This window comes from Salvelinus alpinus, chromosome 1 (genome assembly GCF_045679555.1).
Source record: "Salvelinus alpinus chromosome 1, SLU_Salpinus.1, whole genome shotgun sequence".
Lineage (NCBI taxonomy): Eukaryota > Metazoa > Chordata > Actinopteri > Salmoniformes > Salmonidae > Salvelinus > Salvelinus alpinus.
The window spans coordinates 62,668,554-62,692,247 of NC_092086.1; the positions used below are offsets into that span (position 1 = coordinate 62,668,554).

At 43.5% G+C, this 23,694-nt stretch overlaps 2 protein-coding genes across 3 annotated transcripts in view; both read right to left on the reverse strand.

The window, feature by feature from the left end:
- Positions 1-7,457, reverse strand: part of LOC139582909 (serine/arginine repetitive matrix protein 3-like) — a 174,382-nt gene extending 166,925 nt beyond the window's left edge. For both annotated transcript variants that reach the window (XM_071413367.1, XM_071413358.1), the window contains exon 1: positions 7,270-7,457. The gene's annotated coding sequence lies outside the window, so the exon portion shown is untranslated. The remainder of the gene's footprint in view (positions 1-7,269) is intronic.
- A 6,195-nt stretch (positions 7,458-13,652) lies between these two features.
- LOC139582919 (carbohydrate-responsive element-binding protein-like) overlaps positions 13,653-23,694 on the reverse strand; it is a 32,431-nt gene continuing 22,389 nt past the window's right edge. The window contains exons 8-17 of the mRNA XM_071413387.1: positions 21,552-21,703; positions 20,602-21,292; positions 20,328-20,401; positions 19,941-20,214; positions 19,719-19,831; positions 17,094-17,213; positions 15,317-15,444; positions 15,095-15,218; positions 14,614-14,743; positions 13,653-14,402 (exon numbers count right to left, since the gene is read on the reverse strand). Coding sequence (XP_071269488.1) covers positions 14,257-14,402; positions 14,614-14,743; positions 15,095-15,218; positions 15,317-15,444; positions 17,094-17,213; positions 19,719-19,831; positions 19,941-20,214; positions 20,328-20,401; positions 20,602-21,292; positions 21,552-21,703 — 1,952 coding nt within the window. The 3' untranslated portion in view covers positions 13,653-14,256. The remainder of the gene's footprint in view (positions 14,403-14,613; positions 14,744-15,094; positions 15,219-15,316; positions 15,445-17,093; positions 17,214-19,718; positions 19,832-19,940; positions 20,215-20,327; positions 20,402-20,601; positions 21,293-21,551; positions 21,704-23,694) is intronic.

Consider the following 23,694-nt stretch of genomic DNA (forward strand, 5'->3'; position numbering starts at 1 on the left):
TGTCCTCTCTCCTCTCTACTCGTCTCCTCTCCTCTCTTGTCCTCTCTACTCGTCTCCTCTCCTCTCTACTCATCTCTCCTCCTCTCATCTCCTCTCCTCTCTCCTCTCTACTCGTCTCCTCTCTTGTCCTCTCTACTCATCTCTTCTCTCCTCTCTACCCGTCTCCTCTATTGTCCTCTCTACTCATCTCTCCTCTCTACTCGTCTCCTCTCCTCTCCTCTCTTGTCCTCTCTACTCATCTCTTCTCTCCTCTCTTGTCCAGAGATCCTCTCTCCTCTCTACCCGTCTCCTCTCTTGTCCTCTCTACTCGTCTCCTCTCTACTCATCTCTCTACTCGTCTCCTCTCTACTTATCTCTCCTCTCTACTCGTCTCCTCTCCTCTCTTGTCCTCTCTACTCATCTCTTCTCTCCTCTCTACTCGTCTCCTCGCATGGCCTCTCTACTCATATCTTCTCTCCTCTCGACTCCTCTCCTCTCTACTCATCTCTCCTCTCTACTTGTCTCCTCTCCTCTCTTGTCCTCTACTCATCTCTTCTCTCCTCGTCTCCTCTCTTCTCTTGTCCTCTCTACTCATCTCTTCTCTTCTCTCCTCGTCTCCTCTCCTCTCATCTCTTCTCTCCTCTCTACTCTTCTCTCCTCTCTACTCGTCTCCTCTCTTGTCCTCTCTACTCATCTCTCCTCTCTACTCGTCTCCTCTCTTGTCCTCTCTACTCATCTCTTCTCTCCTCTCTACTCGTCTCCTCGCATGTCCTCTCTACTCATCTCTTCTCTCCTCTCTACTCATCTCTCCTCTCCTCTCTTGTCCTCTCTACTCATCTCTTCTCTCCTCGTCTCCTCTCTTCTCTTGTCCTCTCTACTCGTCTCCTCTCCTCTCTACTCTTCTCTCCTCTCTACTCGTCTTCTATCTTGTCCTCTCTACTCATCTCTCCTCTCTACTCGTCTCCTCTCTTGTCCTCTCTACTCATCTCTTCTCTTCTCTCCACTCGTCTCATTTCCTCTCTTATCCTCTCTACTCATCTCTTCTCTCCTCTCTTGTCCTCTCTACTCATCTCCTCTCTCCTCGTCTCCTCTCCTGTCCTCTCTACTCATCTCTTCTCTCCTCATCTCTCCTCTCTTGTCCTCTCTACTCATCTCTTCTCTCCTCTCTACTCGTCTCCTCTCTTGTCCTTTCTACTCATCTCTTCTCTCCTCTCTACTCGTCTCCTCTCTACTCATCTCTTCTCTCCTCTCTACTCGTCTCCTCTCTTGTCCACTCTACTCATCTCCTCTCTCCTCGTCTCCTCTCCTGTCCTCTCTACTCATCTCTTCTCTGCTCATCACTCCTCTCTTGTCCTCTCTACTCATCTCTTCTCTCCTCGTCTCCTCTCCTCTCTTCTCTCCTCTCTACTCGTCTCCTCTCTTGTCCTCTCTACTCATCTCTCCTCTCTACTCGTCTCCTCTCTTGTCCTCTCTACTCATCTCTTCTCTCCTCTCCACTCGTCTCATTTCCTCTCTTATACTCTCTACTCATCTCTTGTCCTCTCTCCTCTCTACTCGTCTCCTCTCCTCTCTACTCGTCTCCTCTCTTGTCCTCTCTACTCATCTCTTGTCCTCTCTCCTCTCTACTCGTCTCCTCTCCTCTCTTGTCCTCTCTACTCATCTCTCCTCTCTTGTCCTCTCTACTCATCTCTCCTCGTCTCCTCTCTTGTCCTCTCTACTCATCTCTTCTCTTCTCTCCACTCGTCTCATTTCCTCTCTTATCCTCTCTACTCATCTCTTCTCTCCTCTCTTGTCCTCTCTACTCATCTCCTCTCTCCTCGTCTCCTCTCCTGTCCTCTCTCCTCATCTCTCCTCTCTTGTCCTCTCTACTCATCTCTTCTCTCCTCTCTACTCGTCTCCTCTCCTCTCTTGTCCTCTCTACTCATCTCCTATCTCCTCGTCTCCTCTCCTGTCCTCTCTACTCATCTCTTCTCTCCTCATCTCTCCTCTCTTGTCCTCTCTACTCATCTCTTCTCTCCTCTCTACTCGTCTCCTCTCTTGTCCTTTCTACTCATCTCTTCTCTCCTCTCTACTCATCTCTTCTCTCCTCTCTACTCGTCTCCTCTCTTGTCCTCTCTACTCATCTCCTCTCTCCTCTCCTGTCCTCTCTACTCATCTCTTCTCTCCTCATCAGTCCTCTCTTGTCCTCTCTACTCATCTCTTCTCTCCTCTCTACTCGTCTCCTCTCCTCTCTTGTCCTCTCTACTCATCTCCTCTCTCCTCGTCTCCTCTCCTGTCCTCTCTACTCATCTCTCCTCTCTTGTCCTTTCTACTCATCTCTTCTCTCCTCTCTACTCATCTCCTCTCATCCTCTCTACTCATCTCTTCTCTCCTCGTCTCCTCATCTCTTCTCTCCTCTCTACTCGTCTCCTCTCTTGTCCGCTCTACTCATCTCCTCTCTCCTCGTCTCCTCTCCTGTCCTCTCTACTCATCTCTCCTCTCTTGTCCTCTCTACTCATCTCTCTACTCGTCTCCTCTCTTCTCTTGTCCTCTCTACTCATCTCTCCTTTCTACTCATCTCCTCTCTTCCCATCTCTTCTCTACTTGTCCCCTCTCTTCTCCTTTCTACTCATCACTTCTCTCCTCTCTACTCGTCTCCCCTCCTCTCTTGTCCTCTTCTCCCACTACCCAGAGACTAGGGGCAAGAAATAAAGCAGCGCCTCTCTTTCTGTACCTCCCTTTCTTTCTCTCTACTCCTTTCCTGTCCTCTTTTCCTATCCCTATCTCCCTCCCTTCATCCTTCTCTCTTCCCTTCACCCCGTTACTGTGGAGGAAACTTCAAAGCAGCTCTGAAGTCAGTGGGAAAGAAGAGAGAGAGAGGGGATCCCAAGAGGACACACACACACACACACAGCACCCAGAGCTGTCCAAAGGCGCAGTGTGCCCTTTCCTCTCGCTGCAGAGTAGTAACTCAGTGACAGCTTCAAACAGAGCCAACCCTCTAAGAGTGCCTGTGTGCGTGTGTGTTTGTGCATGCGTGCGCCTGTGTGCCTGTTTGTGTGTGTGTGTGTGTTTGTGCATGCGTGCGTGTGAAAAGCTCTGCATTTTCATCCTCCAGTTTTTGTCATGACTGTGTGTTCGCTTCAATAATGCCGTTTCATCTGATCCTCTCATCAAAAACACTGGCCTTCCCTGCTCTAATATCTAGGTAGCGTCCCAAACGGCACCTTATTATAGACTTGTGCATTGCACTACTATTGACCAGGGCCCATAGGGAATAGGTCTCATTATGCAGGGAAGAGGGTGCCATTTGGGACGTAGCTCTACTATACTGCAGAGAAGCCTGTTAGCCCTGTAGGGGAGTAATGCTTTTATAATTCATCCAAATGATGAATAACAACGCCAACATTTAATTGAGTAATAAGAAATCTAAGGGAAAAAAAGAGAATACATCAGTCTTGATTTAACAACTACGAGCCTGCAGAGGACACAATATATTAGTAGAAGACTCAGTTAAAAAAATGTATCTGGCTGGTTTAATTATTAAATTTTAAAATTTGGGCCCTTGATCTAAATTGCATGTAATGTTTTTTGCTGCTTGATGAGAGAATCTAAGCCGTGACGGTCTCTGGTCAAAGGATATGGGAAAAAAGTATTGTTCTGGATGTAAAGGAATATCTAGATCACACACTTTTATGCTGACCTCGCTCACATACCTCAGGTAGCCAGCATACACGAACGCACACGGACACACACACACAAGCTATCTAAGTAAATAAAGGAAACAGCACACCAGAATGGTAGCGTATCTTAAAGGGGCAATCCGCAGTTTAAACAATGACAAAGCGTTGCTGTAAAAAGCTGAGGGACGGGGCCGGAGAAATGTAACCACTCATCAAATTCATAGGCAGAGCTATGGATGCAAGAACTGACCTTCCATGATATCAACGTTATAGTTTTAACCATGTTTTGAGGCTATACAGTGTTTGTTAACAATGACTTTGTTTACAAACATTGGCGTAAAAAAGCTTTTATTTTGGGTTCTGATGGGGTACAGCAGTTGAACTAAGCTCACGAGGCAGTTAGAGAAAGTTAAAGAATCAATGGGTACATATTATACATTTGATGTAGCAACTGCAGATTGCCCCTTTAAAGCCTCTATCAGATGTGAATAATATAAAGAGCCAAGGTCTAGCTTTGTAGACGACGAGTCATCTGGTGGGGTAATGCAAGCCTTCTCCAGTAGCATCTGCTGTAGAGGGATACATGGGAACTACTGTACAGGCAGAGGGACTCTAAAAGGAAGAGGAAGCATACGTTCTCCCATCTGTGAGGAACATTGGGTCCATGATTAGGTCTCCAGTAGCGCAGACAGGCAGATGAGCACGCAAACAAGCACACACACATGCACATACACGTGTGCCAGATCTCTTTCGCACGCACGCACGCACGCACGCACGCACGCACGCACGCACGCACACACACACAGGCCTGCCAGCTGCCAGATCGCACTCACATTCACAAACACGCAGAATGACATTAAGAGACAGACGAAGACAGAGAATGAACTGTGTGCGTGATTGCGTGGAGGGGGATAAGATCAAAATATGTATGTGTTATAACAAGGAAACAGAGGTGTGCTAATTTGGCCACCAGAACTGTATGTCGAGTCCCTGGGCGTATATGGGGCAGGCAGACAGGAAAGACTAGGGGCTTGTCTCTATGTGATAATTCATATTACACTCTGTAGTTTGTCTACTGAAGAGGCTATACAATACAGGTTGCAATCCTTTGCATCATTATAACCCAAATAGAAAGCCTCCTTTGATAGTATAGATCTTGAAGGTGACTTCCTGGATCAAACAACATGTGGTAGTCACACATTACTGCCCTCTTCATACATCTATGACCAAGTCCAGGTCTATTGAACTGTCAGGGGCTTTACATACAAACAGCTAAATGTATATGACCTATTACCATTAGTGCCTCACACGGTCTCTCACCCCTCCTGTCCTCTGTTCTCCACACATGCACACACACACGCGCATATGCCCGCACACACACATGCCCACTCGCACAAACACGCACAAACACGCACACACACACACACCAGCCCAATGCTGCCTGGTGGTTCAAGGGGGTTGAAGGAGAACAGTTTCTGGCTGCGTTCTCCATGCTGCTCAGAGATAAGAGCACCATTTGGAAGGAATCGCCGTCTTTAAATAAGGAAGCGTTAACCCGCCACCCGCTGTGCTCTAACATTTAGAGTTCGGATTTAAAAACAAGGCGGTGGATGTGGGGCGACATGTGCAGGCCGTGATCATTTGCTGCTTGGAAAAGATCTTTGTCGAAGAAGCCTCGTTTGTAGTTTGAGGATACACACACCCCTTCCCTGGATCCCTCTCCCCCCTCCACCTCCATTCTCGTCCTCTCCGCACCCCATAACTGACACAGCTCCCTCTCCCTGCTACAACCTTCATCTCCCCCTCCCTTCCTCCCCCTTCCAGCTGTGCTGGGTGTCCTTCATAAGAAAGAGGGATGAGGGAAGTAGGACAGGAGGAGGAGGAGGAGGAGTAGCGTGTGTCTGCTGGGGGATGAAGCACTGGGGAGGGAGGGAGGCACTGACTGACAGAGCCTGGATGTGAAGAAAGAGAAGAGCAGGAGTAGTTAGACTCACAGAGAGAGAGAGAGGGGTAGCAGACAGGGGGAAATGTCACTGCTCGTCAAACAACCAAGTTAATAGAACAGCAGACAGATGGTAAATGTAGATAAAAAGAGACAACGAAAGAGAGCAGGAGAAAGAGAGCGATATAGAGTACAGGAGAGATTTCTGCTGAGAGTAGTTGTTCGGTGACCGGCTTCAACGGCTAGTCCAACTAGGCGACTAGGGATCTCTATTGGCCAGACTACAACTTTCCTTTCTTTGTCACCTTGCGTGTGAACAACAAGCAGCCAGCAGCTAGCTTCATCTTAATGCAATCTGATCTAATCCTTTTTATCAGCCTATTGGGCTAGACTGGACTAGCTGGCTGACTAGCTGACCGCCCCAGGGTTGCTGAGGTGAGGGCTAAACAAACACACACAAACACACTAACAGCGACATTGGATGAGACCTATCAGCAAGACGACAACCGCAAAAGCAACACCACGTGACAAACAACTGCTACACCGTATTTGACAACCGATACACAGTATGACAAAAAAAAACGACACCGTATGACGGCGGCATCTTCTGTACAACCAGTTCATCAGACGTGAAACAAGGAAAAGTTGTTTGATATTGGTTAGGGTGACACCAACTCTCTGCTTGTCTTTCAATGCTGTCATGATGTGTATATTTAGATATTGTAAATGTGTCTACCTCCACGCGGAAGTAAGCCAGACAGACCCACTGCTAAACAAGCGCAAACTGCATCAGGAACCACGGGGAAATGGGAGCAATTTCAAATCAAATCCCATTTGTATTGGTCACATACACATATTTAGCGGGTGTAGCAAAATGCTTGCAGACATTTACCCACTGAGTTGAGTTTAGCCTACTGAACTGAGTTGGATTCCTGTATCCATGGATGCCGGTCAATTTCAGTATGTACTGTACCATTATTATGTATTGGGGAATTGGGGATGTATTGGGGAACAATCAAGGACATTCATCACAATCAGGACTATGATAGTGAGAAATGCAACATTGAAGATTATGTATAACTAAGGGTTTGGGGGAGGGAGTCAAGCATAGGATGAAACATACTCCATTGAATTCACTGTCAAGTGAGATGAATAACAGTAAGTAATTATAAAACACATCTCCTCCAAGCATACCCAATGAACTTTGTCATCACCCACTCATATCAATGTGGCTCATTATTCGAGACAAAAATGATTATGAACAACCACAGACAATTCACTGAACGGTAAACAGTAAACATCTCTACTCATGAACCTGCGAATTAAAGACGTAGCAGGCAACATTTTAGCTCCGGAAATAAATACAAAAAACAGGGACATCTGCAGAGCACGGCTCAGTGTGATTAACAACAATAACGGTCTTTCTTTGTACATGGACAGTTCTTGAACGTAGAAGTTAGCCGGTACCATAGCAAAATAGATTGTCGTGTTTATCTGATGCAAACACAGAAGTAATTGTCAAATAAAAACGGCGAAGTTAATCTGTTTATTTAATCCAGCCTGCGTATGCTAACGGGGCTCGAGCTACCGTTCATTCTTCACTGATGCGTGAACAGCCTGCTGTCGCGAGCTTGCCAACTTCATCCTCTTCTATGAATAAGCACGGTTTTACGTGATGTTTCTTACCTTGTTCTTCTCTCTCTCGTGAATAACGGAGTTGTTGGACGGCTGACGGCGTTGATGGTTTATGTATTTCGGACACCGTGTGACGCTTAGCGGTGCCGTCCTCTTGTGAAGGTTTTGTTCGTGGTCCTGGATTCCAAAGTTCGAGCTGACTGTTATCCTGCCTGGTGCTGAAGTGGACAGCACTAAGAAGTGGCAAAGCAGTATTGTAAAAACACAGCGCTCCACGCCCACAATACTGCACAGTAACCTCTACCGGATGGGAGGGAACATTGCATCTATGAACAACGCAGGATGACGTCTGAGAAAAATAGCCTACAAAATCCTGGACATGGAAGAGTAATATTTAGTGGACGTGTACAATCGGATAGCGCCATCTAGCGCGACTTTTTTGACCACAAGCACATGCTGGTTGATTGTAGAGAGTACAAAATAATACCATCAGGACTACGTTTACATTCACAAAATAATACCGTTATTGCGAATCTAGGATTTTGGGGGGAAAGTCCAATTGATTCCGAACTCACTTCCTTGTAGATTAATAACAAGCAATATTTGGTCGCGGGCAGCCCCACCTTGTGGGCAAAAGGTTTTAAGACGAATTTCATCCAATTCTACACATGCCTTACGCCATGTTCACATGATATGAATATCTGCAGTGGTATAAAGTACTTAAGTAAAAATACTTTAAAATACTACTTAAGTATTTTGGGGGGGTATCTGTACTTTACTTCACTATTTATATATTTTTTTACAACTTTATTACAAGTACTTGTCACATGTTTAATGCTTAGCAGGACAGGAAAATGGTCAATTCACAAACTTATCAAGAGACCATCCCTGCCTCTGAACTGACAGACTCACGAAACACACATGCTTTGTTTGTAAATTATGTCCAATTGTTGGAGATAGCCCCTGGCTATCCCTACATAAAATAAATAAAATGGTGCTTTCTGGTTTGCTTAACATAAGGAATTTGAAATTATATATACTTTAACTTTTGATAGTTAAGTATATTTGAGCAATTACATTTACTATTGATAGCCTACTTACAGTGCCTTTGGAAAGTATTCAGACCCCTTGACTTTTTCCACATTTTATTACGTTACAGCCTTATTCTAAAATTGATGAAATCGTTTCCCCCCCCTCATCAATCTACACACAATACCCCATAATGACAAAGCAAAAGCAGGTTTAAAAAAAAAATCTTCTAATTTATAAAAAAAAAAATATCACATTAACATAAGCATTCAGACATTCAGCATTCAGCGATTACAGCGTTGAGTCTTCTTGGGTATGATCCTACAAGCTTGGCTCAAATGTATTTGGGGAGTTTCTCACATTTTTCTCTGCAGATCCTCTCAAGCTCTGTCAGGTTGGATGGGAAGCGTTGCTGCACAGCTATTTTCAGGTCTCTCCAGAGATGTGCGATGGGGTTCAAGTCCGGGCTTTGGCTGGGCCACTCAAGGACCTTCAGAGACTTGTCCGGAAGCCACTCCTGCATTGTCCTGGCTGTGTGCTTAGGGTTGTTGTCCTGTTGAACGGTGAACCTTCGCCCAGGCTGAGGTCCTGAGCGCTGTGGAGCAGGTTTTCATCCTTTCCTGTGGCGGTCCTCATGAGAGTCAGTTTCATCATAGCGCTTGATGGTTTTTGCGATTGCACTTGAAGAAGTTCTTGAAATTTTCCGCATTGACTGACCTTCATGTCTTAAAGTAATGATGGACTGTCGTTTCTCTTTGCTTATTTGAGCTGTTCTTGCCATAATATGGGCTTGGTCTTTTACCAAGTAGGGCTATCTTCTGTATACCACCCCTACCTTGTCACAACACATCTGATTGGCTCAAATGCATTAAGGACATATATTCCACAAATTAACTTTTAACAAGGCACACCAGTAAAATTGAAATGCATTCCACATGTGTTATTTCATAGTTTTGATGTCTTCACTACTTTTCTACAATGTAGAAAATAGTAAAAATAAAGAAAACCCTTGAATGAGTAGGCGTGTCCAAACATTTGACTGGTACTGCATGTAAATAAGGTATTTCTGTTTTGTATTTTTAATACAAATGTTTGGACACACCTATTGTTTGTAGACTTCTGAGGAATTGTTTTTATTGAATACATTTTAGAATAAGGCTGTAACTTAACAAAATGTGGAAAAAGTCAAGGGGTCTGAATACTTTCAGATGGCACTGTAAGTAGGCTATTTTTAAAACTTTTAACCTTTTACTCAAATAGTATTGTAATGACCCTGGGTTTATAAGCGCGGAAATCGACTCTGCCGCTGGAGCATGCTTTTGCGGCACAGTCGATAGCGCGCCGGACTTCGGGCTAGAAGGTCGAGGGTTCGAGACCTGCTCCCTGCCTGTTTCATTACATTGGTGTCGGAAGTGATCGGACCTTGCATCCACGACAGTGCGTGTGCTTGGCCGGTGAGCGCGTTCCTGTAAGACGTAGAGTCGCAAGCTAGCGCGAGGACGCGCTCTTTGAAAGGAGGGAGTAGTGTAACGACCCTGGGTTTATAAGCGCGGAAATCGACTCTGCCGCTCGAGCATGCTTTTGCGGCACAGTCGATAGCGCGCCGGACCTCGGGCTAGAAGGTCGAGGGTTCGAGACCTGCTCCCTGCTGTTTCATTACAGTATTTTACTGACTTTCACTTTCATTTTTTCTATCAAAGTATCTTTACTTTTACTCAAGTATGACAATTGGGTACTTTTTCCACCACTGTAAAAGTAAAAGTATAAATCATTTCAAATTTCTTATGATGTTAAGCAAACCAGAATGCACCATTTAATTTTATTTAGGGATAGCCAGGGGCTATCTCCAACAATTGGACAGAATTTACAAATTAAGCCTGTGTGTTTAGTGAGTCCACCAGATCAGAGGCAGTAGGGATGACCAGGGATGTTCTGTTGATAAGTGCGTGAATTGGACCATTTTCCTGTCCTGCTAAGCATTCAAAATGTAATGAGTACTTTTAGATGTCAGGGAAAATGTATGGAGTAAAAATAATAATAATTTTCATTAGGAATGTAGTGAAGTAAAAGTTGTCCAAAAATATAAATTGTAAAGTAAAGTACAGATAACCCAAAAAACTACTAGTACTTTACACCACTGCAAATCTGATTGGATAGAGCGTTTGATTATAGAAATATCAACTTCAATTTAACTTTATAGTTTTTCTTTCTAGGGACAGCTCCAGCCTGGGACAGGCCATCAAAATCGGGGATGTCTAGTGATCCTATTCTGGACACGTTGGTATGACACAGCAGAGTTCGCAAAAAAAGACCCCCCTTCAGCCTCATGGCAAAATGCGTATAATAGCAAGAAATTAGCTCAGACTCTTGAAAGTCGGGACAATCCTTGTCAGGCAGGGAGACGTTATTTTTATAGTAAAAAAAAAAGCTTAAAATGTTTCCTCTTGTTATGTCAGTCACTGTCTCAGGATGGTAAGTTGGTGGTTGAAGATATCCCTCTAGTGGTGTGGGGGCTGTGCCTTGGCAAAGTGGGTGGAGTTATATCCTTCCTGTTTGGCCCTGTCCGGGGGTATCATCGGATGGGGCCACAGTGTCTCCTGACCCCTCCTGTCTCAGCCTCTAGTATTTATGCTGCATGAGTTTATGTGTCGGGGGGCTAGGGTCAGTTTGTTATATCTGGAGTACTTCTCCTGTCTTATCCGGTGTCCTGTGTGAATTTAAGTATGCTCTCTCTAATTCTCTCTTTCTTTCTCTCTCTCGGAGGACCTGAGCCCTAGGACCATGCCTCAGGACGACCTGACATGATGACTCCTTGCTGTCCCCAGTCCACTTGGCCGTGCTGCTGCTCCAGTTTCAACTGTTCTGCCTGCGGCTATGGAACCCTGACCTGTTCACCGGACGTGCTACCTGTCCCAGACCTTCTGTTTTCAACTCTCTAGAGACCGCAGGAGCGGTAGAGATACTCTTAATGATCAGCTATGAAAAGCCAACTGACATTTACTCCTGAGGTGCTGCACCCTCGACAACTACTGTGATTATTATTATTTGACCATGCTGTTCATTTATGAACATTTGAACATCTTGGCCATGTTCTGTTATAATCTCCACCCGGCACAGCCAGAAGAGGACTGGCCACCCCTCATAGCCTGGTTCCTCTCTAGGTTTCTTCCTAGGTTTTGGCCTTTCTAGGGAGTTTTTCCTAGCCACCGTGCTTCTACACCTGCATTGCTTGCTGTTTGGGGTTTTAGGCTGGGTTTCTGTACAGCACTTTGAGATATCAGCTGATGTACGAAGGGCTATATAAATAAATCTGGTTTGATTTGGACTGACAGTCAATCAATTAGTCCATGTCAGCTAACATTTTATAGATTGCTAGGTAAGTTATTCTAGCCAGCTACCTAAACCTTGTAGTATTCATGGCCGAATTACTGACTAGGCACCCAAGTCACTCTCACTCAATTAGTTTTAAAAATATTTTCTCTCTGCCCTATGGAAAAATGTGTAGATTTGCAGAAAATCTGCTTTAAAACTGCAACATTTTCTCCACGCACCATGGCAAAATGTGTAGAATTGCAGGACATTAACTTTAAAGCTTCACATGTTTCTCTCCGTGACCATGAGGGGAGCCACTATAATGTTTTGCCTGCGAGGTTGGGGGGGAGCAACCAGATCTAGCTTAGGGCCATCAAAACACTAGACATATTCAAAGTATTAGCCTTATGAACATAGACACTTGGTTGCAGTTTCTATGTTACAATGATAAAAATGTAATACATCTTTAATATTGTTAATCCGAATGTGTTGTTAGGTGTCAAGTTATATGGCTACAATTTGATTGTTTTAAGTGGAAATGTATGATTACTTTCAAAAAAGCTATTGTTTAAAGACTCAAAAAGCTATTGTTTACCTTTTATTTTTCTAAATAAATATTGTCTATTTGTTTGGCCTGAGGTCTACCACTCAGATTATATTTTGGCCCACCAATACCAAAACTTTGAGCACCCCTGATTTAGACAAACCCTCAATGTTGCAAATGCTAGAATACAAGCATGGGGAAATAATGTCTTGCCGCTTTTTTTCCAGGGGAGATTAAGTTTATGAATGGCCTGGCTGGGCTTTAGCACAATTTAAATGGAGCTGTGAACCGGCATTACCCGGGGATTGTGTTGAATAACTCCCTGCTATCAACCAATCAGCATCCAAGATCCAAATAACCAGTTTAGATGGCTGGCTAGATTACTTTAGCCTGTAATCTAAAAATGTTTAGCTGACATGGGCTAATTGAGTGACTGTCAGTGACTGACACAACAAGTGGAAAACTGCTGATGCACAATACAATTTTGATATTGCACCTTGTGTATTATACTTGTATAACTCTTAACAGTAAGTTCAGACCTCGACTGAGTTCCTAAACTCAGTCTAGGGGGGCCCTGCGCGTAGTCTACGTATAGGAAGAGGCGGCTTTCCTTCGGCCAAACATTTTAAATATACAGGTATCACATTGGCCTACAGTTAGGACATGCACAGAACACACCACAGGTACTCTAATTGAAGGGACAATCTGCAGTTGCTACATCCATTTTTTTGACTTATAAATTCATAATATGTACCATTTGATTCTTGAAGAAAATAACTTATAAATGCCTCATTAGCTTAATTCAACTGTCATAGCCCATGACAACCCAAAATATTAGCTTGTATTATTCCAATGTTTGTAAACAATGTTCATTTAAACAAATAATTTATAGCCCAAAACATGGTTAAAACTTGAATTTTTAAATGGATGGTCAGTCCTTGCATCCATAGCTCTGTCTATGAATTTGAGAGTGGTAACATTTCTCCAGGCCCATCCCTCAGCTTTTTACCAAAAACAGAGGCGGTGTGTCTGCCTTGTTATTGTTTCAACTGTAGATTTACCCTTTGATGTGTTTACATCATATTGAATCCTATATAAAGAAATGTAATAGGATCTGTGTGGTTTACATGTTTGAAAGAGCTGAAAATCCAGGTGTTTTAATCGGTTTATGCATAGATTATGACCTTACTCCAATAAACATAATCAGAGTAAGGCGTTAAAATGACTAATGCCAAACTCGGAGTATTGCCATAATCAGATTAATATCGAAATATTAGCGTGCCTGTAGGAAACATATTGCTCATCTATTAGCCTTCAAGACAGAGTTTTATTAAGCAGGCGATAGTGTGTTGTTGGATATGACCATACTTCCAATATACAATACAATCATAACCTGAGATAGACAATTAGCACAGAGTAGTTAAATACCTTTGGCAGCTGTGTTACCATATGTCATTTCAAAATGATATAACTACAGGATATAATTATAGTCACATAATTAATTCACAGATATAGTAGCCTATGTGGATTGAAAAGCACCCCCGTTCAATTTCTCTTCCCTCATTTGAATTTTTTATTGGGACAACAGAACACAAAAATGGTCACTTCGAAATTATTTCAGCGCTATAAAATCACCCATAAAAGTGCATTATATGAAGTAACCTTATAGAAAGGTTATAGCTAAGAGTATAACTAAGATTATAGCTTTGGAATGTTTTGTGCTCGTTCGAGTACATTGGTTCATCAGGAAATGGTGAGGTGGTGGGTGTTGGTCTGGGATTAAGTATCAAGTTCCTCCATGCTGAACCTCCAGTCCTCCTTATATACATGATCCCTTTTGTAAAGGATAGAAATGTTCTGGTCCCTCCAAGAATCATATAGTTATTTTGAAAGCTTGAAAGTGCTTGAAAGTGGGTTCAGCTCTGTGATCCTTTGGCACCGTTTGGTTTTCCATCTACGGTATTCAAAATGTTTAATAGGGTCACTGGGCTTTTGTGTTACAGGGTATTATAATGTTCCATAGGGTCACATAGGCTGTGTGTTTTCCCTGTCAATGGGCCACGTGGAGGGGGAGTGGTCCTGGGGATGGGTAGGGTGGGGGAGGCCCTGGGTGGCAACCTGGGTGGCTTGCTTGGGGAGCAGGCTACGGTCTCTCAGTGGTCCTGGGGTTGGCCAGGGAGGTGAGGGTGGGGGAGGCCCTTAGCCTGGGTGACCGCCTGGGTGGCCTGCTCTGGCACCAGGCTGGGGTCTGTCAGGATGGACGTGGAGGTGCTCAGGAGACGGAGTGAACTAAGGACCACTGAGGAGAGGATCAGGTAAGAGGGAGATGAGGAGCGAGAGAAAGAGAAAAATGAGACAGACACACAGACAGACACACAGAGTAACACTTGATGACTATCTGACAGAAGACAGATAAACACACAGACAGATAGACAAAAATTTGATGACTAACAGACAGACAGACCAGAAGACGAACTGATAGTCATTGAAGCTGGTGATGTTGAACTCACTGGGTCTGAGGGCAGGCAGAGAGCAGTGCTGGTCCAGCCAGGACAGAGTGGTGCGACAAAGATCCTCAACACTGGCTGTGGACACCATCCCGTTATAGGACTCAAACAAGGGCTCTATGATAATGCTGAACTGAGCCCGTGTTTAGGAAAGCACCTAATTCATGTATTATTATGACACACATGACACTATTTACAATATGATACAAAATATACATATCCATACTTCTGATTGGCTGTTCATATGTGAGCTACTAGTCAAACCAGACCATTTGTTTCACTTTTTCCAAATACTGTAGGCGCGGTTGACTGATCTTGTCTGGTGCAATGTAAACAATGGAGTCATCTATTAAAAAAAAGACCATCTGGCACTCCAGAAAAAGTACATTGTTTGAAAGAAAACAAATACTATTTGAACCCAGGTCTGGATCTAACACTGAATCTATGCTTCTCCTAATTGTGCGATCACTGAGTTTAAAGATACGATCCAAAACTTCCAGTTCTGTAGTGTCTGTGCCCGGACGTACTCTCTGAACTTCTCCCTCATGTGGTCGAAGCGTTGACGGGTAATGGGCACACCAGTGGCAGGCAGCTGCTGCTGGCATACACTGCATCGGGCGAGAAGTGGTATGAGCACATACACACACACACGCGCACACACACACACACAGATTATGTTTAATGTGTTTCAAGATGGTGGTCTTACTTGATGGCTGAGTTGAGGAGCAGAATTTCGTCCCTGAGTCTCTGAGCCTCCTCATGTAGCTGAGATCTCTCCTGCTGCATCTTACTGATGTACTCGACTGTCTTATGTAGCGTTGTGGCCTTGCTGATCTGGGACATGGGACAGAGCACAGAGACAATAATGTAGATACATAATGCTCCATGTATTTACTTGTTCTATTTCTATGGAACAAAGGGGTTACTGCTGAGCAACACCACATGGAATCTCATGCTGTGCGTTTGGAATAGTGGGAGGACATGACTACTAGAACCATTCTGTGTTACTGTAACTGAGATGATTGGTGTTGGTAACAGTTCCTAAATACCGCTCATTGCAGCTTCCCATCCTCTGCACCACTATGCCTTGTGTTGTGCAGTAGGCATTTCCATGTAAAAACCTGCATGAGCACTAACATATGAAGTTCATAGTAGCACATAAAAGTTGGTGTAAAATGAATGATAAGAGTCTATGTATTTGAGAAATGAAGGCATATAAAAAAAAATCTAAAATTTTCCCACAAAATTTTAAAAAGCAAAGGCATTGATTTCTGGTCAAACAGTTGGAAAAGGGGTCTTAGAAAACACCTAGCAGCAAAAGTATTAAAAAGTATTAGAAATACATCAAAACACAATGCTGAAGTAAAGAGCCCTACCAACTAAAATCAACATTTATAGTTAGTTGTGCAGAAATGATTTGTCTTCTGTGACCAAAAACCCGCATATCTTTAAGATATTTTCTAATTTCTATCCCTCATGAGGAGGGAGGATAATGACAATTCACGGAAGTAACAAGTAAAGGTAGACCGACCAATTAGCTATAGTGTTTCTACTGATAGCAATTTGGTTTGTGATTTATTAAGTGATTAAAATGCATCATTCTGCTACCAGATCAGTAACAGAATAACCCAAAAATCAGTAACAGAATGACTGCAACAGAATTGCCTATGGGAATTCATAGTAGTTACAAACCACAGTTAGGTCACCTGCTACTGTCCTCCCTTCAACTCTTTTCTTTCTCTTTCTGTAACATGGTAGTTAAAGCAAGAGTGTGAAAACAGTCTGAAGAACCCTTCCCTCTCTCTCCCAGTCTCTCTTCTCTCTCTCTCTCCAGTTAATGTCACCTCTCCCGGCTCTCACTGACAACTACCCATGAGCCCACTCTCTTTCCATTTACTGTAACCAGCCTTCTCAACCACTGTGCATCGACCAACACCGGACGTTGAAAAGTAGTTGAAATTTGATCAGTCCAGATCTGAACCAATCATAGACGTCTGTTTCACAAGTTTGGACAGCACAGCACTGTACAGTACAGTAAAGGAAAGTAGAGTATAGGTCAGTACAATATAGTACAGTACTGTACTGTACAGTAGAGTTTAGTACAGTACAGCACATTAGAGTAGAGTACAGTATAATCTACTGTACTGTACTTTACTGTACTGTACTTAACCAGAATATATTTTTTCAAACTCAAGTTGTCATGTCATAGCTGACACCCCATTCTTTCTGCAGACATCTCTTAATCTTAATTCGGAGTAGATATTTAACTGAGTTGTTGGAAAACGTGGTCACAGAAAAAAAAACTGAGGGTCATTCTGTTGCACTTTACATTTATTTTTGTAAAATGTCCTGTGGAAATTGTTAAAAGTAGTCCTGGTGGATAGAAGAGTATGGTTTGTTTAACTTTGCAATCAAAGATTTTTGTTTGGCATACTTTTTAATGTGAAAAACCAGAGTCTTGAATATCTTACTGCAGTACCTACCTTTATACTTGGCTGAGAGCTTAGTGTGGTGACGAGACTGTGTAGAGTATCAAAGCCTAGCTTGATGTTGAAACGTCTCTTCTGCTCAGCAGAGATGTGAGTTATCCTCCTGGTCTCTGTCTGCAACAAACACACCCCTCATAAATCAGGAACTGTATGCTTATAAATTGAGATTGTCAACATCTATCTATCGACGGTCGCCTCAACACAGACACTATTCATTTCTCTAACACTGGTGGAGTGTAATGAAGAATGGCGCCGGAGGGGATGGCTGCCGTTTTACGGGCTCCTAACCGACTGTGATATTTTGTGTGTTTTTTCGCATTGTTTGTAACTTATTTTGTACATAGTGTAGCCGTCTCTTATGACAGAAAATAGCTTCTGGATATCAGAACAGCGATTACTCACCTCGAACTGGACAAAGATTTTTTCTTTAATGAGTCTGACGCGAAGGATATTCTGCATCTCCAAGACCAGGCCCAAATCCACATCATTTGCATGAAGAAAAGACGGAAATACAGGGGGCGGAGGTAGCAGTGCCTTGTGAGAATTTGTCGGCGAGTGGGTAACCCGCCTCTACCATCCTTTCTACTGACCAACGTGCAATCAACTTGAAAATAAACTGGATGATCTCCGCTCAAGACTATCCTACCAACGGGACATTAAAAACTGTAATATCTTATGTTTCAACGAGTCGTGGCTGAATGACGACACAGATAATATACAGTTGGCTGGGTTTTCCATGCATCGGCAGGACAGAACAGCTGGTAAGACAAGGGGTGGTGGAGTGTGTCTATTTATCAATAACAGCTGGTGCGTGATGTCTAATATTAAGGAGGTCTTGAGGTATTGCTCGCCTGAGGTAGAGTGCCTCATGATAAACTGTAGACCACACCATCTACCAAGAGGGCTTTCATCTATATTTTTCGTAGCCATCTATTTACCACCACAAACCGATGCTGGCACTAAGACCACACTCAACGAGCTGTATAAGGCCATAAGCGAACAAGAAAATGCTCATCCAGAAGCGGTGCTCCTAGTGGCCGGGGACTTTAATGCAGGCAAACTTAAATTAATTTTACCTCATTTCTAGGTAAAACGTGCAACCAGAGGGGAAAAAAATCTAGACCACCTTTACTCCACACAGAGACGCATCCAAAGCTCTCCCTCGCCCTCCATTTGGCAAATCTGACCATAATTCTATCCTCCTGACTCCTGCTTACAAGCAAAAACTAAACCAGGAAGTACCAGTGACTCGCTCAATACAGAAGTGATCAGATGACTCGGATGCTAGGCTAGCACACTTATTTTTTTACCTTTATTTAACTAGGCAAGTCAGTTAAGAACAAATTTTATTTTCAAAGATGGCCTAGGAACAGTGGGTTAACTGCCTTGTTCAGGGGTAGAACAACAGAATTTTACCTTGTCAGCTCGGGGATTCGATCTTGCAACCTTCCGGTTACTAGTCCAACACTCTAACCACCAGGCTACCTGCCGCCCCATGCATTAAGGAGTATACCACCTCTGTCACCAGCCTCATCAATAAGTGCATCGACGACGCACCCCCAGTGACCATACATACATATCCCAACCATGGATTACAGGCAACATCCGCACCGAGCTAAAGGCTAGAGCTGCTGCTTTCAAGAAGTGGGACACTAAGAAACACTGAAGCATTCATGAGAGCACCAGCTGTTCCGGACGACTGTGTGATCACGCTCTCCGTAGCCGATGTGTGCAAGACCTTTAAACAGGTCAACATTCACAAGGCTGCGGGGCCATTCGGATTACCAGGAGCATGTGCGGACTAACTGGCAAGTGTCTTCACGGACATTTTCAACCTCTCCCTGGCCGAGTCTGTAATAGCTACATGTTTCAAGCAGACCACCATAACCTGCCTAAATGACTACCACCCCATAGCACTCACGTCGGTAGCCATGAAGTCCTTTGAAAGGCTCGGCATCAGACCGTAAGGCGCTACAGAGGGTGGTGCGTATGGCCCAGTACATCGCCAAGCTTCCTGCCATCCAGGACCTATATACTAGGCTGTGTCAGAGGAAGGCCCAAAGAAATCCCAAAATCCCCAATCCCCAAGTCTTATCCCCAAGCCATAAGACTGCTGAACAATTAATCAAATGGCCACCCGGACTATTCACATTGACATCGCTGTTTATTATCTATGCATAGTCACTTTACCCATACCTACATGTACAAATTACCTTAACTAACCTGTACCCCAGCACATTGACTCAGTACTGGTACCCCCTGTATATAGCCCCGTTATTGTTATTTTATTGTATTACTTTTTATTTTATTTTTTACTTTAGTTTATTTAGTAAATATTTCTTGAACTGCACTGTGGGTTAAGGGTTTGTAAGTAAGCATTTCACAGTAAGGTCTACCTGTTAAATTTGGTGAATGTTACAAATAAAATTTTATTTTATTTTATTTGATTGGGGGAAAAACACATAAGTCGTCTGATAACCAGACCTTGAGTTCAATTTAGGAAAGACATACTAGCAACAGTATTTTGTTTATTCATCATTGTCTTTCTATCAGACAGTAGTTTTAGGTATTCCATAGGATGTATGTTGAGTAATGAATGGTCAAGTTGTTTTTGCTTACCTTGTTTGACTCCATTTTGGAATGTCCAGGTAAGGAGTGCGGAGACTCAGTGTTGGATGCCCTCTCTAGAAAGTTGGTTGGGGACATCTGCCCTGAGTGTCCCGAGAAGCTCACTAAAAACAAACAAACAAACAAACAAACAAAAAGGAATGGCTTTCTTTGCTTTACAACCACACGACATGTTAAACATTTTTACATTAAATTATGTTCGTCCTTAATTACCTGTTAAACTAGTTCTCTCAGAACCATAGATCTGTACAGGGGAGAGTTTTTCTGTCTTGGGGATGAGGAGAGGTATGTTGGGGTGTGTTGAGCCCTGGGTGAGGAGAGCAGAGACGGCAGATCCGTGGGAGGTACTAGCGTATAGACCGGCGTGGCTGTGGGTGGACGTCTGGCAGTGAATTGGTGTAAGAAGTGGGATCCCTGAGGGCCAGGGAGACCCAGGCTGCAGCTGAGATCCAGACACTCCTCCGATGCGCATGCTGCTGCTCGAATGCTGAACCAAACACATTATCTGATTAAAAGTACAACTGTAATCTGCAGTAAAGGTTTGAATTATGTCTTTGAAACTCACACCTGTGTTAACTAAAGAAACTATATTGGCCTTACTGGAGAGTTGGGAGAGGTTGACCTGTGCCCTTTGGTTGCTACTAAAGTTGCATCGAATCCCAGCGTTGGTTTGCCTAAAAACAAGATGGTCAAAAGTGAACTGTGCGGAGGTAAAACAAACGTACAATGGTTTTGGTTAATGTTTCTGTAAGACAGTGATAGTGGATAACGGTGAATACAAGACCAAGAGTGTTGGAATGGCATGTGCATCAGTGTATCACTGCGGTATGAAAGTATGATGAAGGAAAAAAAATAAGTGAATGGATATGCTCACGTTCTTGCGTGCTGGAGGACAGTAGTTTTGCCAGGAAGCTGGTCTGGGGGGGAGCCGTCTGAGGGGTGGACAGACGGGACCCCATCTGCACCCCCACTGCTGTCTTCTGCTTGTGCTTCCCCCGTCTACCACCCGCCACACCCGGCTGCTGTGGAGCTGAGAAGCAGTGAGGAGGTACACTGAGAGAGGGGAGGGCCGGGGCCGAGACCACGGACGAGTACCCCTGAGAGAGGCAGGATGTTGGCGAGTACATGTCTCCCGTGGTGGAGTACCCGTGATGACCCTGGGGATCCGATCCCAGAATACTGCCACCCATAGTGGATCCCGTGTGGGTGATGACGGTAGAGGTCACTGAGCTGGCAGTGGTGGCGTGGTAACCGTACTTGTGACAGGGAGGCGGATACAAAAAGGTTCCGTCTCCTGGGGAGACGGGCTGCTGTTGTATGTTGGTGGTTGCGATGGAGACGGCGGCGCCGGAGTAAGTCTGGTGTCCATAGGAGGGCATGGCCCCTGATACCATGCTGGGAGTATGGTACTCGCTGTGGTAATCCTGTTGTTGGTGACCTTTGAACTTGGGGTTGTTAGTGGGGTTGAAGGTCATTTCAGAGGTCAGGGGTTGTCTGTGATAGCCAGGGCCTGACAGAGAGTTGGATGAAGAGGGCTGAGACAGGCTGTCAGATGAGAGGTTGGACTGGAAGAGAGATTCATTGTCATTAATCACGACTAAAACATTTTGGGTACAATTTATATTATAAACTATCACTTTAACAGTAAACAGTAAAACAAACTATGCAATGAAAACGCAGGAACCCAAAACAAAGAATACATAGTGCAGGCAATATGTGTCAAATTTGATGTGAATGGTTGACTTTTTCATCACTTTTCCATCCCCTAACAGTGGAAGAACAACAGTTTCCAAAAATGTCAAGCAAAGTGCTTAGCTACTGTACCTGAGCTAGTTGAGTGTCGACGTGTAGCTGTGGAACGGTGACCACAGGGCTGGACACAGAGGGGAAAGCCCCACTGGAGGAGCTCTCAAAGTAGCCACAGTCAGCATAAGCAGCCTGCTCCAATGACTGGCCCCGGTAGCTCATAAAGATATCTAACAAAAGACAGGAAAAAAGACAATCATCAACCCTATACTCTTAGAAAAAAGGGTTCCAAACGGGTTCCTTGGCTGTCCCCATAGGAGAGCCCTTTTTGGTTCCAGGTAGAACCTGCATGGACAGATGGAAGGAGATGATACCCTGCCATTAGCAAAGCGTATGCCCCACCCACCTGAGGATCTGTCTTTTTCAGCCACCTATTTCCTGTGTTTGAGGGGTGCAACATCCACTTGTCACTTAAATCTCGCTGGATTGATTGCTTTCATTTTACTCCTGCAACTCTTTCATACTCTTGCTTATGCGTGAGGTTTTTTCCCCGTTAACGTTACGACCGCGGAAATGTTTGTAATGACCTGTCAAACACACCCTGGTAATGGCTGAAATGGGCTTAATGGAATACATTGTTCAACTGTTGAATCTATAAGAACGCTAAAGCTTTGTCAGCGATTAAACACACAGTCTCGACACTTACATCACAAGAAAGAGAAGAGAGATCACTTTATTTTGATGGGTGTTAATTTTTTGGTGGAATTTAAAAAAGTAATAATTTAATACAGTTGAAATGTTTACAAATTAGATGCGCTGAAATGAAAGCAACTTCCTAAAACACCCAGTTTATAGTGATATTATGTCTGATATTGCAAACAATGTAGAGTATGCTTAAATAGGTGTAATCTTATCCTGCTATTAACACACTTGTTGAATTATGCAACAGAACGTGACAACAGTAATTAATGAGGCAGTTTAAACAGTGAAGGTAGGGTAGACAGGGAAAGTGTTTGGTGGTTGCAGCCCTGTCCCACACCTTTATGTTATTGTGTTCATATATGCAAACACAGCCACCATATTTATGCAAATGAGGCGCATGTAATTCAATTTATTTTAACACAAAATATACAAAAAATACCTGATACAGTAAGACAATTTATATATGAGTGCATTCTAATAAAAAAGGTGAAATTTTACAATAAAATGAATACTTGAATTCCAACCTAAATCCCTGAACTCTATTCATTATTTGTCCGTGCCAGTACATTTTTTTTATGTGCTATAATCATGTCAATATCTGATGGATTATAAAAAATTCAAAAAGTTTTCAAAGTATCTTCATCCATTGTCCAAATGTTGCATTTATTAGTTGTTTTTAAAACCTTTTAACAATTTTGATGACTGTTGCTACTGCCATTAGTTGCACTATGTCACTGACTTTGAAGGAAAGATCACACCTGAACCATGTTGATGAATCAACATACTGTCAATAAAACACATCTGCAGTCTTGGCAAATATAATGTCTGTACTGAATAATGTACATGTAGGGGCCTAATTTTTGTGCAAATTGATAAAAAAGTGGATAAAAAAGTATGAAAAAAGTATGAAAATGTATGCACTCACTACTGTAAGTCACTCTGAATAAGAGCATCTGCTAAATGATTAAAATGTTAAATGTAAATAAATAAAGATACTTTCTATTTTAGTCAAGTCTATTATAGTCTATTCTGCGTACTTCATTCAGTATTATGTTTGCCTGTCTGTTGCTTACTCAGGAAAGGCATCTGATCCATTACATAATTCTATGGTCTTATCTGCTTGTGGCGTGGTGATGACACCATAGAATCTGACTGGGTGGGCTTCCAGAGTATGTCTGCCCTTGCCAGCGGTCATGACGCATCATAAAACAACGTGCCCACTGCCAACTTGGACAGACATTGTTTCCACCTCGCAATAAATGCTTTTCAAGCAGAATACGGAATACTGTTGCGGTGACCGTATTACCGCCACACCAGCGGTCACGAGTCATGAAGGCAGTCAAATTCTACGTGACCGTTTAGTCATGGTAATTAGGATTCTCCAAGCTCTGATGCTGCTGATGGCCATTAGTAGCCTACCAAACTTGCTAACTGCCTGGTACTCAGCACTCTATTGTCCCTCTAATCACTCTGACATCAATGCAAATGTATCCGAAAATCTAATCAAACACTTCATGAT